Source organism: Erigeron canadensis, chromosome 3 (genome assembly GCF_010389155.1).
Source record: "Erigeron canadensis isolate Cc75 chromosome 3, C_canadensis_v1, whole genome shotgun sequence".
NCBI lineage: Eukaryota > Viridiplantae > Streptophyta > Magnoliopsida > Asterales > Asteraceae > Erigeron > Erigeron canadensis.
Genome location: NC_057763.1, coordinates 41,500,979 through 41,522,152, shown reverse-complemented (window position 1 = coordinate 41,522,152; position 21,174 = coordinate 41,500,979). Strand labels below are relative to the sequence as shown.

At 33.0% G+C, this 21,174-nt stretch overlaps 2 protein-coding genes across 2 annotated transcripts; both read right to left on the bottom strand.

Annotated features, from left to right (window-relative positions):
* Positions 1-13,075: 13,075 nt before the first annotated feature.
* On the bottom strand, positions 13,076-14,716 carry LOC122593214 (transcription factor TCP9-like). Its single transcript, XM_043765593.1, has one exon. The coding sequence runs from the start codon at positions 14,623-14,625 to the stop codon at positions 13,792-13,794; it is 834 nt and encodes a 277-aa protein (XP_043621528.1). The 5' UTR covers positions 14,626-14,716; the 3' UTR covers positions 13,076-13,791.
* A 581-nt stretch (positions 14,717-15,297) lies between these two features.
* LOC122594451 lies at positions 15,298-20,574 on the bottom strand. Its single transcript, XM_043766902.1, has 6 exons — positions 20,398-20,574; positions 20,119-20,291; positions 19,217-19,340; positions 18,965-19,132; positions 16,812-17,081; positions 15,298-16,018 (listed from the first exon to the last, which is right to left on the bottom strand). Exons 1-6 carry the CDS (start codon positions 20,551-20,553, stop codon positions 15,467-15,469), a joined length of 1,443 nt encoding a protein of 480 aa, XP_043622837.1. The 5' UTR covers positions 20,554-20,574; the 3' UTR covers positions 15,298-15,466.
* Between the last annotated feature and the right edge of the window lie 600 nt (positions 20,575-21,174).

The following is a 21,174-nucleotide window of genomic DNA, read 5'->3' as shown; positions in this document are numbered from 1 at the left end:
TCCTTGTGTCTTCTAACTTCATAGGACTTCATCTTGAGTTACTTGATGTCATTTACCCTCTCTCGCATCTTCCATGAACCTGCATAAACATACGATTCCATTAAGTACCAATAGTTCCGGAATATTAACTCATTTAGACATTGAAATGAAGCCTTTCGATAGGAGTTTTTATCACAAAATGGACGCTCATCACCCCGCATGTTTGGCGGGTTGTGTGAATAAAAGTTACCTTTCAAAAAAAAAAATTTACATGATCAATTCTATGAATAGTCAAAAGGAAAAAAAAGAAATGTTAATCATGTAGCAACTATATGATTAATCGAAAAAAGTGTGACAAAACGGGGTAAAAATAATGAGAACGCACTAAAATTATAATATTATATGTGAAATACAAAAAGAAATGGGAAGTACCATGTAAATAATTGTAGAAGTTAAAAGACAAATAAACGAGGATATCATATTAAATTTGTACAATAAATTGCAAAAAAAAAAAAAAAGAAAAGGTTAAAAGTATAAGGCTAAAATAGTATCTAACGATCATCAACACCTGTTAAAGTAAAGGAGCTAACTGTCTGTTAGAGAAAAGGACCTAATTTGCAGCCGTTATTATGGCTCCTCTTAAACATCCAAAATAAACTTAATGACTACTATTGCAAAGTATTAAACAACAGGGACTGATGTTGCTAAAAAGGAGTGACGCACGGAAACCATCGCACGGTATATATATATATATAGGGGGAAGGGAATATGAGGTTGTTAGGCACCTAAGTTGGGTGAAAAACCCCTCACATACCTTTTTTTAAACCATAAAAATCATGAGGGGCAAGCATTTATTCAAAATGTTAAGATATTGGTATGTAAGGGGTTTTTCACCCAAGTTGGGTGCATAATAGCCCCATACTCACTTTTTCTCTCTCTCTCTCTCTGAGAGAGAGAGAGAGAGAGAATGAGGCTCAAAACAAGATGGATCACCTTGAATACTCCAAAGCTCCTTTGATAGAAGAAGTGCAATGTGTAACTCTTAGGGTGAAGGGTGTCTTTGTTGATTTGCCAAGATTTGCCATGGCCACACTCGATGATTGCTTGTCATGCGGTCTTGTCAATCCATGTCAGGTTGAAAGGGGTGGTTGGCACCGGCATGTTTAGAAAATTAGTAAGCGTTCATCCTTTCTACCTACACTTTTTCTTACCATTTCAGTTTCACTTTCTAACCTCATTCATCTTTTTTTCCCTCGTATCATTCACCTTCAAATTCAATACCCACTATACCCCACAATATACCTATCAAAATTAAAAACATACAAGATAAAATAAACAAAAAATGAACTCACACTTACTCTTTCACCTTAGGTAAATAGGTGAATGGTTTCACCTATTTACCTTCACCATTGTCTTTCACCTACCTTTAGTTCATCCGTTTTCTTATCATATCTCTTCACTAACCCATTCCACCATCCCCTTAAGAATGGTCCAATATGAAGAGAGAGACGTGACTTGTGAGAGTGAATGATGATAGAAGTGAGACACACATGCATGCTCTCAATGTTCACTAGCATTTGCGTGACCACACTAATTATATCCTACCATGTCGCTTACCGGTGCACACTAATTCAATGGTATGGGGACACCGAATATCGATTGCCAATACTAATGAACCTTGTCGCCTTCACCCTTAATGTACCTGTTACAATTCAGATAATCTTATCTTCGAGCATGGTTTGATACTTTGTGTTTTGCCGTGGACTTGTATTTTTGGATATAACACAAAGAAAAAGAATTCAAGGGGCAAAAAACAAAATTAGATAAATTAGTAAAAAACTAGTTTAGGGTTTAAAATAAAATGTCGACCAAAGTCAGGGTACTAAACACAAAGTACTAAGATCTGGAGGGCTACTATAGTCGATACAATTGAAATTTGAAAGGTGCAAAATGAATTTGCCCAAATGAACGACACTATTCATATAAATTATGGAAGGGAGTTCCCTCAAGTTCCTCCAACTTGACTAGGGAGGATCTTGGCCCTTGATTTCCTTTGATTGAAAATCAAGGGCAAAGATTCAATGATAATAATTGAATCTTGGCAAAGATTCAATGATAATAATTGAATCAAGGGTCAAGATCCTCCCAACTTGACTTGGGGGAACTTGAGGGAATCCCCTTCCATAAATCATATGATGATGATTTTGGATTATTGTCACAAAGTGATGAATGTTTTTAGTTTTAAAACTGGGTTTTACAGTAACAAAACCTGAATGTTACACGAGTAATGAATATGTATGTAGAAAATCCTCAATAGTTTTTCAATAGTTTATTATTTTAGCTTTTGCTTTGTTAAAAGTTATTTATATACCTTTTTATTGTAAAAGATGTATCAAATGTTGTTTTTATAAGGAATCCATTGTGTTCAAAGGCTTAAAAAAAGGTAAATAACATTCAATGTCGTCTTATACGAGTTTTGGGTTCAATATCGTTTTTGGCAGTATAGGGAGGTTGAGATATAAACAATCTTACCCCTATCTCTATCAGTACTACCGAAAATAGAAAATGACCTCCAATATTGATGGACATGAGGATCAAACCCTTAACCTCTATCAGTCGCTTAAAACGATCTTAAAAACTGATGGTAATGGAAGTCATGAAAAAGTCTTGGTCTAAAATATTCTCAAGAAAACTCTTCATCTAGAATACTCATACAAATAATCTGCAAACAAATTTGTGATACTTATTTACATGAGTACTTTGACTAAAATGAATGCAATCTAATTAAGATATCTTGTGATCATATTTGAAATTCTTTTCATGCCTTTGTGATGATATTAAATCGTCTGACCATTTAAACTAATTTTGATACCCATTGTGACTTCTAATGATTAAAAAAAATTGAGAAAAATAAGTAAGTGTTGTAAAAGTAATAATGAGAGAATAACAAGAGAGATCAAGAGAAGAGAATTATCATTCATTATCATTATAGGAGAGATATATATACATATATACAGGCTTGGAGTAGGTTCCAAGTAATGGTAATATTGGAAATTGTATCTCCATATAAACATTCATGATTCACTAATATATTTATCTATAATACTCCCCCTTGGATGTTTATTGTATAATACGCTTAGAGTTGTTGCCTCATTAAAAACCTTGCCAAGAAAACCCAGTGGGACAAAACCATGGTCAAGGGAAAAAGAGTGCAACGCGTATTTTGTCTCCCCCTGATGACGATATCACTTCAAATCTTTAAGTTGATGCAATCCAATATCTTGTACTAACTTCTTGAATGATATGGCTCGAAGTGCCTTTATAAACAAATCTGCATATCTCTATTCTTCTTTGATGTATCATTCTTTAGGTTGAATAATACAAGCTGCATCACCTTTATACAAAATTGTTGGAGCGTTGTTTCTTGAAGAAATACTGCAAGATCCACAAACATGTATGACATTCCCTTTTAGATGTTCTTTAGAAAGATTATGCCTCGTTAAAACCTTATTAGATAAAAACCCAATGGGACAAAAAATCTAATGAAGGGAAAAGAGTACATAACTCATTTGATACGCAGGGATATTGTCTTGTTAAAAACCTTACCAGAAAAACCCATTGGGACAAAAACATGGCTAAGGGAAAAAGAGTGCAATGCGTATCTTCTCCCCCTCATGATCACATTAGTTAAACTCATTGGTTAACACAAATCAATATCACTAACCAAAGTCTCAAGTTATCGTAATAAGTGTCTCGATAAATCAATTTGATTTTCTCATGAACCAACTTGCTATATGTTGTTTACTCCACATATGACTCACATATCCAATTTAAGCTTTCAACATGCATCAAACATTTCATTTAAGTACATACCCGTAGTTCATAAGCTAAGCTCTATCAACAACTTCAATTTAAATGACGCATAATAAGAAATCGATAATTATCAATGCTTTAACAACACTTTTGAACCAACATTGTGATCATTGTCTTTGAAATTCGAGGGAGTTCTTTCAACATCATGTGACCTCATAACCATGAGCGTCACTTGTCAACAAAAAGTATAGCTTCCTCTTTTAGCTATTATGATGTTCAATAATATTGTCCTTAACATAGTAAATTCGTAAATCAAGACAGACTTTGTTTTTTATCTCACATTCATTTTCTAATAATTCAATTTGTATTGGACACTCTCTCGGAGTTCCATTAAAACTCATATCATATTTAAATCCAAATTTCTTTATGAAGTTTCATGAGCAAACATAGTAATTTCTATGGCACATCATAATAAATACGCACTAAGGCGATTCCATCACATACCAATTTCACATAGATTTTTAAGCTTTTCAAATCACGAAACATGTTTCAGTCTTTTGATATCTCTCATTAAATCTTAAAACCAAATGAGCTCTGTTCGTATTCTTTAGACGCAAATCAAATATCTTATTTTGCCAGACTTTCAATATATCAATAGTTGTTTCCACCATATGACATTTCTTGCCCATAATTAATACAAGACCTATCCAACAATCTATGTGCCATATTTTCAGTTTTTCTCATTCAATATCCGAACACAGATCATCATCATATAATTTACGCACTTTCAAGTGCTTGGACTTCATGTCTTAAAATACTAGCGTCTTTTCATTTTTGGCCAATCATCCATATCATGTCATATCAATTTTCTGTACATGTATGCTTTCAAGATCCTCACAATTTTACATACTTTTAGCGCTATCATATTCAATCAATCTCGACGTCGTTTTTATTTATTTTCAATTCCAAAAGTATCTAGACATGTCACAATTCATTGAGATCTCATTATTTTCAGGAACCTGGGTTTCTCAAAACCTTCATGTCTAGTTTCTCATCACCAATCTCTTATGGGGTCTTTATTCCTCGACTTTGACCATCTTATTTTTATGCTCTTTCTTTCGAGGCTTTTTATTTGGAATTGACTTTTCTACTACTTTCAAATGTTCATAAACTTATTACCAATAGGAGCATTAGCAGCTTTTTGGTCAATTTACATTAGCTTTTTGGTCAGTTTACATTGCTGACAATTACTAAATCATGTAAATGAATTATCCCACAAACTTTAAGTTTATATTAATTGATGTGAGGATCTTTGATAATTCATTCTTACTCATTTCAACAGCTGCTTTCCATCTTTCCCTAATGTTAGGAATATCTCCCCCTAATGTTGGGAAAACTAAATCATGTCAATGAAAAACTTAAGCCATAAACAAATATTCCGATGATGGCTTTATTGAATACGTACACCTCATTCATGTTCCAACTCATACCCAAAACAGTCATACTAATGTCTAGTTTAATCAGACAGTTTCGAACTGAATCAAAGCATAAGCCTACACATTTCCAAGGCACGCCTATTTTCCCAACATTATTTGCAACATTCTTTAAGGTCTCATATTTATGCGTTGTGGTGGAGCAACTTTAACATATAACGCACAACAAAGCAAAAACTCTTATATGAGACATACATGGTTTCTGACCATAAACCAATTTCAATGGGAAGGAACACTATTGGCATGATGCAAGTTCATTTTATTGCATGTTAAATAACATGACCCCAAATTATAAGTCATTCAGTTTGCTCTTAAATGATCATTGCTTAGAAATATTTAATAAGTATTTCAACAAAGCAAAAATCCAATGATCATTATAATATTAATCATTATTGCCAATGATATTCAAATATGGAACTTGCTCGCAATCTTATAAGATGAGCAATCAATCATGCAAACTTCATGTTGCGACTTTAGTGACCCATTTAGACGATGCATCGATTTAAAACACTAAATGGTCTTTTGGACGATGTATTATATACTTACATATCCTTTGCATATGTTCCAACAAATTAAAATGAATCAATCCTTATCGTTCTTGGCATATAGTTTCTTATAGAGCAAATGTTCTCAATTCAAATAATCACTTTAAGAATCTCTTGATTTTTTCACACATTTTGCATCAATCATTGACCCGGGATGGTCCATCCGGTCATGCCAATCAATCATGTAATCTTGATTCATAAACCTCTAGTCTATGACCACATGTGCTTCAATTACACTTAGACATTTTAAATCATATTGAAGAATATATTACATCGGTACTATGAAGCTTTAATTCTCGTTAAAATTGATATAAACTCTTTTGAGTTTTCACACAATTCGATATAATATTGATATTAAGCCTCTAACTATATCAAACAAGAAAAAAATGTATTATAACGGTAAAATAACAAAATTTGCTAAGCACGTATATGCCATTAATCATTCAACGATGTGTCATATAAGCATATATAACCATGTAACTTACACATATATACAAAAGTCAAACATTCTAAGTCAATTAAGATATATGTTTCTTTTATTTCATATATATGTCATATTTAGCAACCTTCACATGTATCTTTTTTTTTTGTCCACAATCCAACATTTAAACAAATGTGATTTTTATGACCATAATGTAATCTCATTTAATTACACATTTATCTTTTATACATTGTCACTACTCATTTATCTTTTCATAGCTAGTGACATATTGTCTTGTCATTTTAACCAAGTCATTAATCAAATAATCAAAATCCATAAAATATAATATTATGGACATATAAATGTGTCTCGGTATCAACCATAATACCAAAAATTTAATTCCTCAATTATCTTTAAATATTGTCGGGACAATTCATAGTAGCTTCCCTACAACTTCTAAATAATTTAGTAAACTCAAAATAGCTCGAATAACATCATAGATGAAAAGACATTTCATCATTCTATTTTGACGAGATACCACGCTATAAAATCACATATGAAAGATAATCTATCAATATCACAATATATATAATAAATCTTATTCAATCTAGCCAATATTCAGTTAAGAAATCATTAGTTATGTCTGAATAGTAAATATTCTATATATATACACAACAAATGATTATCTTTTCAGTTTTCACACGGTTTAAAACATCAACCAAATACGTAATGTATGACATTTTCAAATGAAAAAATCTATGATGAAGTTTAAAAAGGCTCTAATATTTTGGTGTCATATTTATGTTTATCTCAAATAAACAACTCTAATATCATTTACAATAATAATGTCATCTATGACTAGTCACATCTAAAATGAAAGATATAAGTGTTATTATTCGCATGTTGATATATATCATTAATAATAATCTCTTAATTAAAGCTTATAACAATTTGACCTTCATGACTTTTTGACGATTGTAAAACATTCTGATCTTAATATTTTTAAAAGTTTTTTACAAGCTTTCTGAAAATCGAACATATACATATTGATTAAGTGAACTAGCATATATATATCAAACAACTTATGGAAACCAAAATCCATTCCAAGAACAAAATAGTTCTTCCATGATTCATAAATAAAATCGTATAATAATAAAATTATTTAGCAAAGTGCATACATCTCTTCACATTAACAAAATTAAAACATAAAACGTTATCATGTAAGTCATGAGTACGAAAATATATATATATATATTTAGTGCTATCAAAAACACTTTTAAGTTTGATTCTCAAATATATGGCTATCAAAACCAGCATCATATACTCCAAAATTTTATGATACAATCACCAAGTATGATAATTTATATACGCATATACGAAATTGAATATCCAGATGAACATGGATTAAAATTTATTGCATAATATAACTCATAATAGATTTCAAACCAAATTATAAAACTTCCATGAAAACAATATGGTTTAAAGTTATCGTAAAAAATGAGTCGAAGTCATGCAGATTTAACCACCGGTTGAACTAAACATGACAATAACAATCATCATCGAATGGGTGGCTTAGGGTTAAAAAAAATCTAATATATAATGGACTAAAACATTTGTTAACTAGATCTAATTTATCACCTATGCCATTAAACACGTCTTAACTAAATTCACGAGAAGTTACAATATCCGATACATCTAAAATATCAAAAATAAAGAAAACTGATGGTGATTTTTATTTGAGGGATATTAATAAATTGAAGACATAGATAATTAACCTTGAAAAATCATTACATGTTTTATGTTTTTAGCAAAACATGAAAATTATAATTCCATTACTCTGAAACAAGATTTCGCGTAATAATATATAGTCGATTCGTAAACCCTTATACGGATCGATGACAGCCAATGTATATATATGAAATCAGTATATTATATGTTGAATATTAAAACTTTTCAAATATCAATTCGTATCAATGCAACCACACTTACATAAACTTTCAAATATAATTCCAACTTCATAATGTATAGCACTTAACTTCATAATCAACTATTATTGGTACGTAAAGGCACGAGTAAATCTTTTTCGATGATCGACTCATCAAGATTAGCTAATATTAGTAAGAAAAATATTGAAAATATTAAATCATACCATATGCAAGCATAACCTTAAAAACCGATTTTACATATACCTTTTGCGTAACATAAGATTTTAATGAAAATCCCAAATTCTCAAATCAAATATTTATATTTTTAGTCTAATGTTAATAATCATTAATTTCAATAGGTGAAGGTTTTTTCTTTTTCATGTGAATTCAACCACACCACACATATTTAGCATGATCCATTAAAAAAATAGAACAAGCAGTTGTTTCAGATGATATAAAATAGGTCCACCAATCTACCATGTATCAAATTAAATAATATAAAATATGTAAAAAGGGTTTAGGCTTACTTTTGCAATTCGATCGACCGCAACTCAAAACCGTACCCTCAGATGGCCGTAAACTCAGATTAACCGTAGAACAAAAGTATTGATAATGTGTTGTAAAAGTAATAATGAGAGAATAACAAAAGAGATGAAGAGAAGAGAATTATCATTCATTATCATTATAGAAGAGATATATATACACATATACAGGCTTGGAGTAGGTTCCAAGTAATGGTAATATTAGAAATTGTATCTCCATATAAACATTCATGATTCACTCATATATTTATTAAGAAATTTATCTTGTTTATTATAGGTACATAATGCAATTTATTAAGTCTGTTTGTAAAAGAAAAAGAAAGTGTAGGTAATTTTTCTCAAGAATATTAACATATTTTTCTGAAGTCTTTATCTCCCGGATGATAGACCACCTTGGGTCTTGGAGGCCTGGACCCATGATGAGACCCACATACAGTTGTTATATGGCCCTATACAGATGATACAACCTTATCAATCATATCCCCACTACAACTTAAAATACGCAAAGTATTTTATACCAGGTCTTAAACAAATAGTATATCTTCTGATAAGATTTACACATTTGCAGTTACTAACAAAATGGTTTGTGAATATTGAAATGTCAAAAATTGACCATCTATACTATAGATAATAATTAAAATTCATTTGTAACTGTATTTAATAGGGATAAAGGCATGAGAATGTACCCGACTATGACAAAAAGGCTATATAATGTACCCTACTACTCGACTTGCTATTCAGTGTAACCAACTACGTTTTTTGGGTTATTCAACGCAAGCAGCCTGCTACAATAGATTTTCATCCGGTTTCCATCATCATCATCATCACTAGTCCAACACTCGCCGGAAAAATTAAAATTGCGATTACTTTGTTGTTTCTTCGAATTAAGACTTGAAGCTACCACCAATCGACTCAAAAATTGATCCCGCACAAACCCTGATCAAAATTCTTCGAATCCAACTCTTGCCGGAAAAATGGTGATTCGCCGGAAAAATTAAAATCATGATAACTTTGTTGTTTCTTCGAATTAAGACTTGAAACTACCACCAATCGACTCATATATTGATCCCGCACAAACCTGGACCAAAAGTTTTCAAATCCAACACTCGCCGGAAAAATGGTGATTCGCCGAAAAAAATGGTGTTTTGTTCGATTCCAGGTTACTTTTGATACCATTTTTTGAGACAAACTAGCAACATGTACAGTTTGATGTTTGAGGAGAAACTTGTAGGATTTAGGATGAAGCTTTAACCTTGTTTGGTGGCAGCTTTTTTAATTTAAAAAAAAAATTTGGAAGATGTAACCAGTAACTTGTTTGTTAGCCGGTAGCATGCACTTCATAACCCAAAAACCAAAGTTGGTTATACTAGATAACAAGTCGAGTAGATGGATACATTACATAGCCTTTTGGTGGTACACTCTCATGCCTTTATTCCTATTTAATATAGTCAAATATGTGGTTCTAACTTGATAAGGTAGGTTCTTTCTCTAAGAAATTTATTGCAATATATTCATGTATGTGTCTACTGTTTACTTACAAGTGCATTTTGTAAAACAGGATAATTTATATATTACACGAGTAAAAAAATGATGGTTTTTCTTATTTAGGTTCTCGTAAAAGATGAATATTTTGAATCACATGTATATGGTGTGACCGGTATATCATATGTTTGCTTCTAACATTTACCAAGTCACCCTTATAATTGTATAAAATAGAGTTGAATTTTGACATTTGTAAATCTCATATCATCTTGAATATGATCAGGTGAACGTATCGATTATAACTTTTTTCTTATTACAAAAGATAGCCCTATCTTTACTCACAAGGAGTTTCTCTAGTGCTTTCTTTTATGTTGTGTAAATAAGTGGATATGTATCTATAATACATCATTATTCTGTTAGAGGTAATTTATATTGCATAAAGTAATTTGCTTTGTAAAAAAGTAAAAACCTTAAGTGACATGGTACAAAAATATCCTGTAAAATAAAAATATGTACGAACAAAACCTTATGTTCACTTGTTGAGTTGTTCTTGTATGTTTAGAATTTGGGTCTGCCTGTCTGTACGGGTCCCCTGGTCACTGTTATCCAAATATCTATGGCCCATAATTTTATTCACTTTATTTACCTATTTAAAAATTAGGGGCAAGGGTGTAGTCGTCAAGTTTTATTGGTAAAAAATATTGGCTATCATTGGCTCTTTGTATAGCACATGCATCGACTAGTATCGGCAAGTTACATCGGCTAGTTTTGGCCGATGCTAGTGAACGTTGGGCAAATGCAACGTGGCCAGTTTTGGCATAAAAAGTGAACGTGAGAGGGTGTTTAATTTTTTGGCAAGGATCACCTAGTATTGATAAGTTTTTGGCACTATACCATGGAATTTGGCAATGATCGACTAGTATTGACAAGTTTTTAGCTATTAACATGTGTCATCTTGGTATTGGTTAGTTTTTTTCCCAAAACTTGCCAAAAAGTCAAAAACTGGCACTACACCCTTGTCCCTTAAAGATTAACTGTAAAAAGAAAATGAAAATATGCATGTAAGCCTCGTTTGGTTGTAGAAAATGTTTTCTATTTTTTATTTTTTATAAAATAAAAGGGGTTTTTTATTTTCTAGAAAACAAATAAAAATTTTAAAAACGCGTTCAAATTAAAAATAAAAAAACAAGTTTGATATGTGAGGGGAGGGGGAAAGAGGAAATATAAACAAAAAAAAATATGTTTTCAAGTTTTCTATTGAAAAGTGGAAAACATTGTTTTTTGTTTTCCTGAAAAACATTCTTTGAAAACTATGATTAGAACGAGTTTTCTGTTTTTCATGTTTTCTTTGAAAACAAAAATTGAAAATAAGAGGTATTTTTGAAACCAAACGTGCCTGTGATATATTTAAAAAATAACTTCAGAAGATTAGCTTTATTTGTGGTCCATATAATACCCATAACCATTTGTTTTAACATTGTATTTTTGTTGTATTTGCTCTAAAATTTTGAACATTTTGCATCAATAACGACAAGGGAAATTAGCATAAAACTTTGTTGTAGTAGATACCGAAACAACTTGTAATAAGTAATCACAACTTGTAATAAGTAATCGAGACCTACAAGTCTCGAAAAGCAGCCTAACTGGTCCCACTTTCGCAAATGGGTGCAACAACATTCAATTGGAAGAATGTATAGACATGAAGCTTGGTACAAACGAGATGTAATAGTTAACAAACTCCATGTGGGTTCATAGCTTATCTTTATCAATTTTGCAACCAAACACTCAATGTTAACTTAACTTAGTACGGAGTAATTAAAATCTGATTACAACTAATAACCACTTCATAACACTTTTTACTACACAATTACTTTTCTTTTTAAAATATAACTCTCAGGATCATTATTTAAAGTGTAATTCAATTCAAAGCACATACGTCATCTAATATTCTAATATAACACTCAATAGTCAATATGAAAGTAATTACTTGTAATTAAATATATTACACAGGAAAAACATCCATCAAATAATTTATACAACATTAATTCTTATAACATATATTGTTGATAAGTAAAAGTAATAATGATATATTGTGGATAGTGGACAAAGATAAAAAAAATAAAAATAAAAAATTGTAACTTTGTAAGTATTTGTCTATAGTAATTTATAAGACATTTTTATGAGACATTTTAATCTTCAAGTATCCATATCATATTATTATAAATTTTTAAAATCTTTATAAATCATTAAAATCCTTAAATTACTTCAAATTATATTAACATCTTTATATATCCTTATATTTTTCATATCGTCACACATTTTCATATACAAACAAAATACAAAGTGCAAAGGATTTCCTAAAATCATATACTTAGATAAGAATTTCTTTAAAAGAATTTGTAAGGATGTATATGCTCCAATAGTAGAGAAACAAATCTCTAACTAATAATTCCTAAAGATTTTGAAAAACTAAACCATTGGAGATGGTTTGATGTTTCTATCTCACACAACATGTGCGTACACAGAAATAACTTAGGTATTATTGTTTTTTATTTATTTGACATAATGTATAGTTTGTGGGCTAAAATCAAAATCCAAAGCGCTTCGTTCAATTTTGAAACTAAAAGCTTTTGCATTCGGTTTTTATTTGGTTTGTCTTTTTTATTTGGTTTTGGTTTGATTTGGCTTGGCTTTAGTACCTATATCACCTCCCAAAAGGAAAATAATATTTGTTTGAAATAGTCTCTCAACCCCCCATCATATCATATCGGGGTTTAATCTATAAGATGTCACACTCAAATGTTAATTTACCAGGAAGTGTTAAATTTCGTGTGATAGGTTGTAGGGAAATTAAGATGAAACTTTACACGATATATATGTAATATACGAAATTAATTTATTAACTTCTTGTTATTTCGACCCGTAGTACGTACTTTATTGTATAGATTACAGCTGTTAATACATGGAAGCACAAAAACAAGGTGGGTGGACGACCACCGAACTTACCAGCGTGCATTATGTTTCATCTAAACACATTGAACCATCAAAAGTTACACATTACAAAAGTAAATTTAAATCTATGTTTAAATAAAAAAGGAAAATAAAATAAATATAAAAATCCCCAATGAGGAAAAAACACGTGTCAAAACCCTACAAACTATCATATAAGCCCATCCGGAAAAAGACACGTGGCGGACTCCTTGCCGTATGCTACGCAGGTCCAGGTCATCTGGGCCCGTGGGTCATAAAAATCAACGGTTTTCAATATGAAAAGGGCCCACACTTTAAATGGACCTACCATCCCACCAAAAAGTGGTCCATTAAACTCAGGGGGTCCACTTATGCACCCAATGTCTTTTGGCCCCCACCGCATTTACCTTACCCTACACCAAAGAAGGCCTGCCCACCTTGTAGACCCCACTTTTACACATACTCTAATCTTCACTCACGTGCTCACGTTCATCACCATAATAATTTTATTATTATTATTGTTTTTATTACTATTATTTTTTTATCCAACCAAAATGTAAAAAACTAAAAACACAAAAACTTAAGAGTAAAACATAAAACTCACTTTTGTTGTTATTATTCTTAATGGGTTTTTGCATCAATGAAAACAAATTCTTTTGTTTCATTGTCATTAGTAGTAGTAGTAGTATTTGACATAGTAGTTGGCCCGGATATTATAGAAGTTGGTTTTTGATCTATAGTAGTGAAAAATGATATGGGTGTAGTGGCAATATTTAAATATGGTGGTGTTGTGGACGGTTGCAACGCGTAAAACGCGGCAGATGTCCCGTTATGGGCTATCGGAATAGCCCATACCGGGACAAAAGAATGAGGGAATGTTTGTGGTTGTTGTATTTGTGGTGGTGTTGTTGGGTTTGTTGTCATGAGTGGAGCCATGACACTACTTGTGGTTGTGTTATTTTGAATGTTATTTTCGTTTCGGTTTATATCAAAATCAGGTGGAAGTTTTCTTTTGGTGGTTGGTGGTGTGGTGGGGATTTTGAGGGTGCCGTTAACTGACATAGCGATAGCTGGGATAGTACCGGTACCTGTAGCTGAAATGATTGATGGTTCAGCTTGTTGTAACAGCCATTGAATTGTTTCTCCATCTGATTTGTGGCCCAGCTCTCTAGTGAGCTGGAATATCCGTGCGGCACATGTGGCCGGCATTCGGATTCGTCTGCCCCGTCCTTCTACTTTTGTGTGGCGGTCCTTTGTTGAGTACCGCCTGGATGGCTGTGACGCCCGTGCAGGAATAGGAATGGGCGTCACAGCCACACGAGGAATTGGTTTTTCTTCATTTTCTTCTAAAAAAGGTTCTTTCTTTAAGAAATCTAAAGAGAACCCAGGTGCGGAAAGCGCTTTAGATGGCGGTGATGGTTGGGTTGTTTGTGGTGGTGATGAGGGTGAGTTCATGGTGGTGGTGGTGGTGAGGGAGAGAAAGTTTTAGAGAAGAAATGGGAAAGGTTGTGTGTGACTTGATTCACTGAATTCTAGAAAGAAGGGTGGGGGGGATTGGGTAAATGAAGCGTGGATGAATAAAGGGGACCCAGGATATGGATTTGGACCACTATACAAATGAAAGAATGGCCAAATTTTTTTAATTTTTGTGGCGTGTGGGGGGGCATATAGTACCAAAGGTGTTCGACCCCAACACAATTTTCACTCTCATTAAGTTTGTGTCTGTTTCTTTGAAAATGAAGAAAATCAAATAAGCCTTTGAATGAACAAAATTCTAAAGAGAAGTTCTAAAGTCATAAGTAAATTTACCAGCAGTTTTTACAAATTGATCGTTGATGTAACAACTCTATACAGTACAATTAAAACCTTCATTCTGTTCCCTCAAGTTTTTTTTTTGTTTTTTATCCCCTCAAATTAAATCATATTTGTAAAGTTGTAACATGTGATTATCTATGTTGATGATCACACATGTTACCTGGTAATTCATCAAAATGTTTACATACTTAAATACGAGTATTTTTCAAACATATAAGAAAGAAAACTAGTAATAATGGTAATATCTATGCATTGAAAAAAATAAAAAATTTAACCATCATTGGACACTAGTAATGGTGATAACTAATGAGATAGAAAACCTTGATTCATAATCATGTCAAAAGATGAATGTCGAAAAATCAAATCCCAGCGAATTTGGAATGGCTGTATGAATAAAAACTAACCTTTTTTCTTTAATGAAAGATAGAATTTCACCTCTTCCCCAAAATTGTGGTGAATCTAAAATAATGATTTGATCAGCCTATATAATGGGCTGTTTTAACCATGAATCAGCTCCAGCTTTATGTTCCAAGACGGAGTCATTTAGCTTCGTTTCAACAAGATCAAGAACTTTCGCACACCTTTGAGCCTTTATGAATCGTTCTTGTGCAACTAGGAACTTTGCATATCTTTCTTTTTCATCCACTTGAGCGGATTTTTTAACCAACGCAGTCTTTGATTTAATTTCCATAAGCTTTTTCATGGCCTTCTTCCTTTTCTGAAGAGGTGCCAAGTGAGCCCAAAGCCACGACACATTAATGTTTGCGGCCTCTGCATCCGACACATGTCTCTCTATTTCTTCCAGCTTAGTAATTATTGTGGTGACATTACTAGTTTGAATTTGCTTGACAACTTTACAAACAACCTTGAGGAAAGATGATCTCACAGATAATGTTTGGAATATACATTCAGCTGCAATGTCGCCGTATTTTGTCAATATGGCTGTAAGAGTTGGTGCAAGGCTGCTCCTTATCTTGTAGCCGTGAACACAACACATTCCAGATTTAGGAGATGAAACATTTTCAGGAATTGCCTGACCAAAAATATAAAATGTATATAATTTAAAAATGTGTCAAAATGGACATGTGGGTTGGGTACCATTGACTGATTGAGTGATTGACCTCTTAGTTTTTCTATCTTCTAGTTTTTACAATAACCAATAAATGAAACTTTACAACATGTTATGTAATACTTATACTAATACATTGTGGCATCATCATTATAATTGAATTGCTTTGTTATGGGTTAAAATATTGCATGCTTAAAGCTTTCATGTATCGGTTTGAATAATTTTGGAGGTTTTTCTGGAAGCAGTCTCTCTAGCATTGGGTAGGGGTATGACCGTCTGGCCTCTACATTATACCTTCTCATACCCCACACACCAGTAGGATTGGGTATGTTTCACAAATTTTTCACCAGGTTGTTCATGTTTGTTTTCAGAGAAGGAAAAATATTATACGTGGGATATGAAACCATTTTCGGGTAAACAAGTCAATATAGGTTGTCCTTGCCTATAACAAGTTTGATAGAGTTCATGTTGAACGTGTCTAGTAGGTCAAACAGGTCAAAGGTCACCCAAAAATGCATAAAAGCTCCACATAGTCAAATTTTCAAAAATTAGATTATCATTAAAACAATATATTTTTAATCAAATTTTAAACACTAATCATTAGTAAAAATACAGGAAAAGAAAGACAAAGCAGTGTTTACATTGAGCCAGCCCATTTTGACCTGTTCTGAAAATGTCTGTCAAAGTGTCAAGCAATCTGCCTGACCGCCTCATTTGCCACCTCTAACAAAATTAGTTTACAGACATATGACATTACCTTTTGCTTCAACTGAGTGCTATTTCTTTTGCGTTTTCGCTTCCCCTGTGGTACAGATTTGGATGGAACTGGTGGGTCATCAGAAAGCGGAAGTGTTCCCTTTTCATGGTTCTCTTTATCTCCAGAGTGAATCCCTTGCGGGCTTACAGTGTCTGTTGTTCCAAGTTGACAGTGCACATTCATATTTATGATTCCTTCCTCTAGATCCTCAAGTTTTACCTTTTGTAATGGAATAGTTTCTCCTAAAGAATTGCCAACTTCTGCAACCTGCTGGAAAAATATATGATTCAATTGCTGATATTAGATATGACTGATGTTATTTACAAGTAAGAAGAATTCCACAATGAAACCACAATGAATGCCTATAAGTAAATAAAAGGTGTATTCTATATATATTCACAAAGACACATATAGGTACCAGCATGAGCAACTAACACCATAATGCCATTTCCCGATGCAGTTTACAAATACGTGTAACCCTTATCGTCGCAAGCAATGCTCATATCTCATCCCTTAGACAAAATTACAAACTACTTGAGTGAAGGCCTAAACTTAAGCCAAGATCCTTACATTCCTCTACAATCATGGTCACAAGTTCCTTAATCTTGAAAACAGCAGCAACGGAGTACAGGCTTAAAAGCCATAACATAAAAGAATAAACTTAGAACTAGGTTGTGATGAAAAGCCTTCCACTAAATGACATAAGCTACTAGAAGAATATCACTTCATTCTATAACACAAGATCTATCATGACAGCATGGAGTTTTATGCTAGGGTTCGAAATTGAAAAAATGCAGTTCTCTATGTTCCACTATAAAATTAAAATGTCCAATATTAGTCAACAACGGCAAGGATTTAGTCTCTGTAATGTCATTTTGTATCTTATTGGCTTTCTGTATGATAGGTCAAGTAGTTTAGTATGCTTAGCAAAGTCTTTGACTTTTTGTTTTTCTTAACAAGTTTGTTAATTATGAGGCCCATTTAACAAGAGTATCTAGCTTTTCTTTACAAGTCTATTGACATTCTTAAATTTACTTAATAGAAGTGAGGAGTCCATCGGTGTTAATGAATGGTTTCAATTGACGTACGTAGGTTTAGTGGATGTTTGTCTTTATGATAGTAGCATAAGTTGATCAGTAATATAAACTTCTCGTATTGTCTACTGAATTCTAAATATTCTTGTATTAAAGCAAAAGTCAGGTTTTTATAAATTTTTACCTTGAATATGTCATTTTTCCGTACGCTGTATCAAATTATAACATCCACTAAACCTACGTACGTCAATTGAATATGTCTACTGTGCAATATTTTACCAATTGAAGTACCTCGTATAAAGTGTAATAACACAGTAGCACATAACAGATTAACAGAGAATAAAAAACACAAGTACGGGCGGGGAAAAGGGGGGCAGTTCATAGCAATTAGCAAATACATGTGTAGCTGTGTGGGGGGGGGGGGGGGGGGGGAACCCTCTTGTCCCATGTACCGTTTTGGTACCCAGAACGCACACCGCATAGAACTCATGCCCGGTAACTCACCATTCTCACACATGGAACACAAGATATAGTTTCCCCCCTGCCTTTGGCAAGGTTTGAACCTGTGGCTTGCAGCCTTTATCTATTAACTGTGTAAGAACACCTAAAAACTAAATAGGTAAGACTTACTATCTCAATATATGGATTCGTTATGCTAAAACTGACAACCTTATTTATGAGTTGATCCATGAATTTCCTAGTGACTACGCTGGCTTAAGCCGTCATTAAGCTCAATTATGTTTCTGTCAGGCGGTATTCGACCTGAACTGAAGCACTTGGTCTCAAATTATGCTATATTTCTGCCCTATTTCTGTGCTGCTTGTGAAAGATATGCTCCTCTAAGTATATTAACCAGATTAGCTGCAATATACAAAGAGTTAGTTACACTAGCATCACCAACAAGGTACCTTAGTCATTTCAACTTTCCTTGAGAGTATAAAAAGACCAGACTCAAAGTAATGTCAGCTCATTGGTAGACATAATCACATGTCCCAATATACAATAATCTTGGGATAGGTTGTATCAGTATATGACCAATGTTTTTCATATATAATAAGTTTTCCTAAAGTCGAGACAAATATCTAGATATATACAAGTAGGAGTAAGCGTGATACACACCATAGCTTCACTTACTGGTCTGCCATTACATATACAAGCAACCATTTCAGAATAATCATGATGATCAATGCCCATATTCCGTACTATATTTGGAAGATGCGGCTTGATATGATCAGCACAGTTCGTGAGAATTTTAACCCCTAATTGCCAACAAACAGGTGAAGCAATCTGCAAGAGACACGACACTTAGTGATGATGTAAAGTGATAAATATAAAAATTCTTTGTTAAAAAGTCGGGAACATAATGATCACCTGATTATCCTTTTTCACACTTGTAACTAGAAGAGCCACAAGCTCTGGGGCGAGGCACTTACTTTCCTCTATGATCATGGTCATAATTTTCTCCATCTTGAGTACGATAGCAGAGGAATTGGAGCTTAAAAGAAAATGAATTAAAAACTCAAACGAAGTTACAAGAAGTTCAACAAAAAGGCAAAAAGTTTCATTTTGATATCATTTTATTCTTCACTTTCAGTTATGGTGATGTACCATCCTTAATCCTCCGGATTACCTATATTGGTGAATGACTAAAGCCTTCACTAAAGTGAGGTCCGGAACCTAAGTTACAATAATCTAAGCCAAAAGCCTGGCTACGAAGGCTGCGGCTAGCCAACAGACAAACAGTACAATTTAGAACGTGCACTAGTACGTACGACTTGTACATGCACCCTTAGGCCAAAGATCATTACACATCTGTCCAACGATAACGGCTATGTGTTAACGTTACTGTTACCGTTAACCTCTAGATTCTGGATCCTTCCCAAGAGTAAATATCCCTTAAGGATCCACCTAAAACCCTAATGAAAACACACACACTTACTCTCATATTTTACACTTGGTGGCGTGAAGCTATATGTTTCTTCACACCATTAGGGAACCGCCAACAAGTACAAAGTCATCTATTAACACCCCCTTAATCATCCATTATCGTTTGCTCATACAAGATTAAACCCCTTTAATTTAAGAGTAACTTTACCCTTAAACAAGTTATAACAAAAGATCTTTCATAACAGCACTAGCCATTAAACAAACAAATAGCCAAATACTTCAAAAATGAAAAATGCAGCGTTTTAGCACAAAAATGGCTGCATTCTGCTAAATCAATTTGCAAATAAGAACCACTATAGCTGCAAGCAAAAGAATAGAGTTCTTACTCGGCAACAGTTAGAAACTGTTTAAATAGTCGAATGTGTGCCTCCGGGTCCAACAACAGTACAGGCAATCTGATATTGCTAAATATATTAAGAACTTTAGTCATCGTAGCATAGCATCTACCAGGTACAGAAGATAACTTCTCGAATGTGCTTACAACCATTTCAAAGAAATCCTGTGCACCAACAACATGGAAACGACAAATACTCAGGATTAAGGCTAATTGTTTTATAAGGATGCTTCATCATTTAAAATTAAAAGCTTATTCAGATGTTTCGTACCTTAAACTGTTCATCATTGCTGGGAGTTTCTGGTGCCATAATTCTCATGATTTCACAAACGCAACACGCAACTGAGATATTCACTTGCATATCAGGATGTCTTACCAGTTGTTTAGCCATCAGTGCCTCAATCATCGGATCCAGTGCATGTCTCATAGAATCTGTTTGCACGCTGTGTAGAAGTTGCTCCGTGTGCTATCACAGAAACACAAAACAGAGATTAACTAAATGTTAACCATACGAACCAAATATGAGCAGGCATTAAAACATTGTTCGGTGAAGACATCACTCATGATATAAATTAACAGCAACAAAACAAGGAAACATATAGTGGAAATAGATTAAATATTTCTGATGCGAGTTGAAGTCATCAAAAAGTAACAGACTTTACAAAAAAAAAATCACCTTTTTAGAATCCAACGAACCTATCCATAAAATTACAATAAACCAAGTGACAATCTTTGTATGCATACCTACACACACACACATATAAATATATATGTACATATTATACAGTTATTTATATAGTACATTGAACTTTGGGATACAATTAACCGAGTCTAGGGGTAAAACTACCCATTCAAACAGGTTGGAATGGATTCATGTCGAAACTAAGAAAAATAAAATACAACAAACTTAAATATTAAAAACAAAAGAAGAGAAAAAGAAAAAGAATACCAGAAGAAGATTAAGAAGGCCGGCATTTGAAGATGGAGGGTCTAATAAATCTATCCCAGTGTTAATCAGTTCAGTTTCTAGTTTTTCTTTTTCTGACAA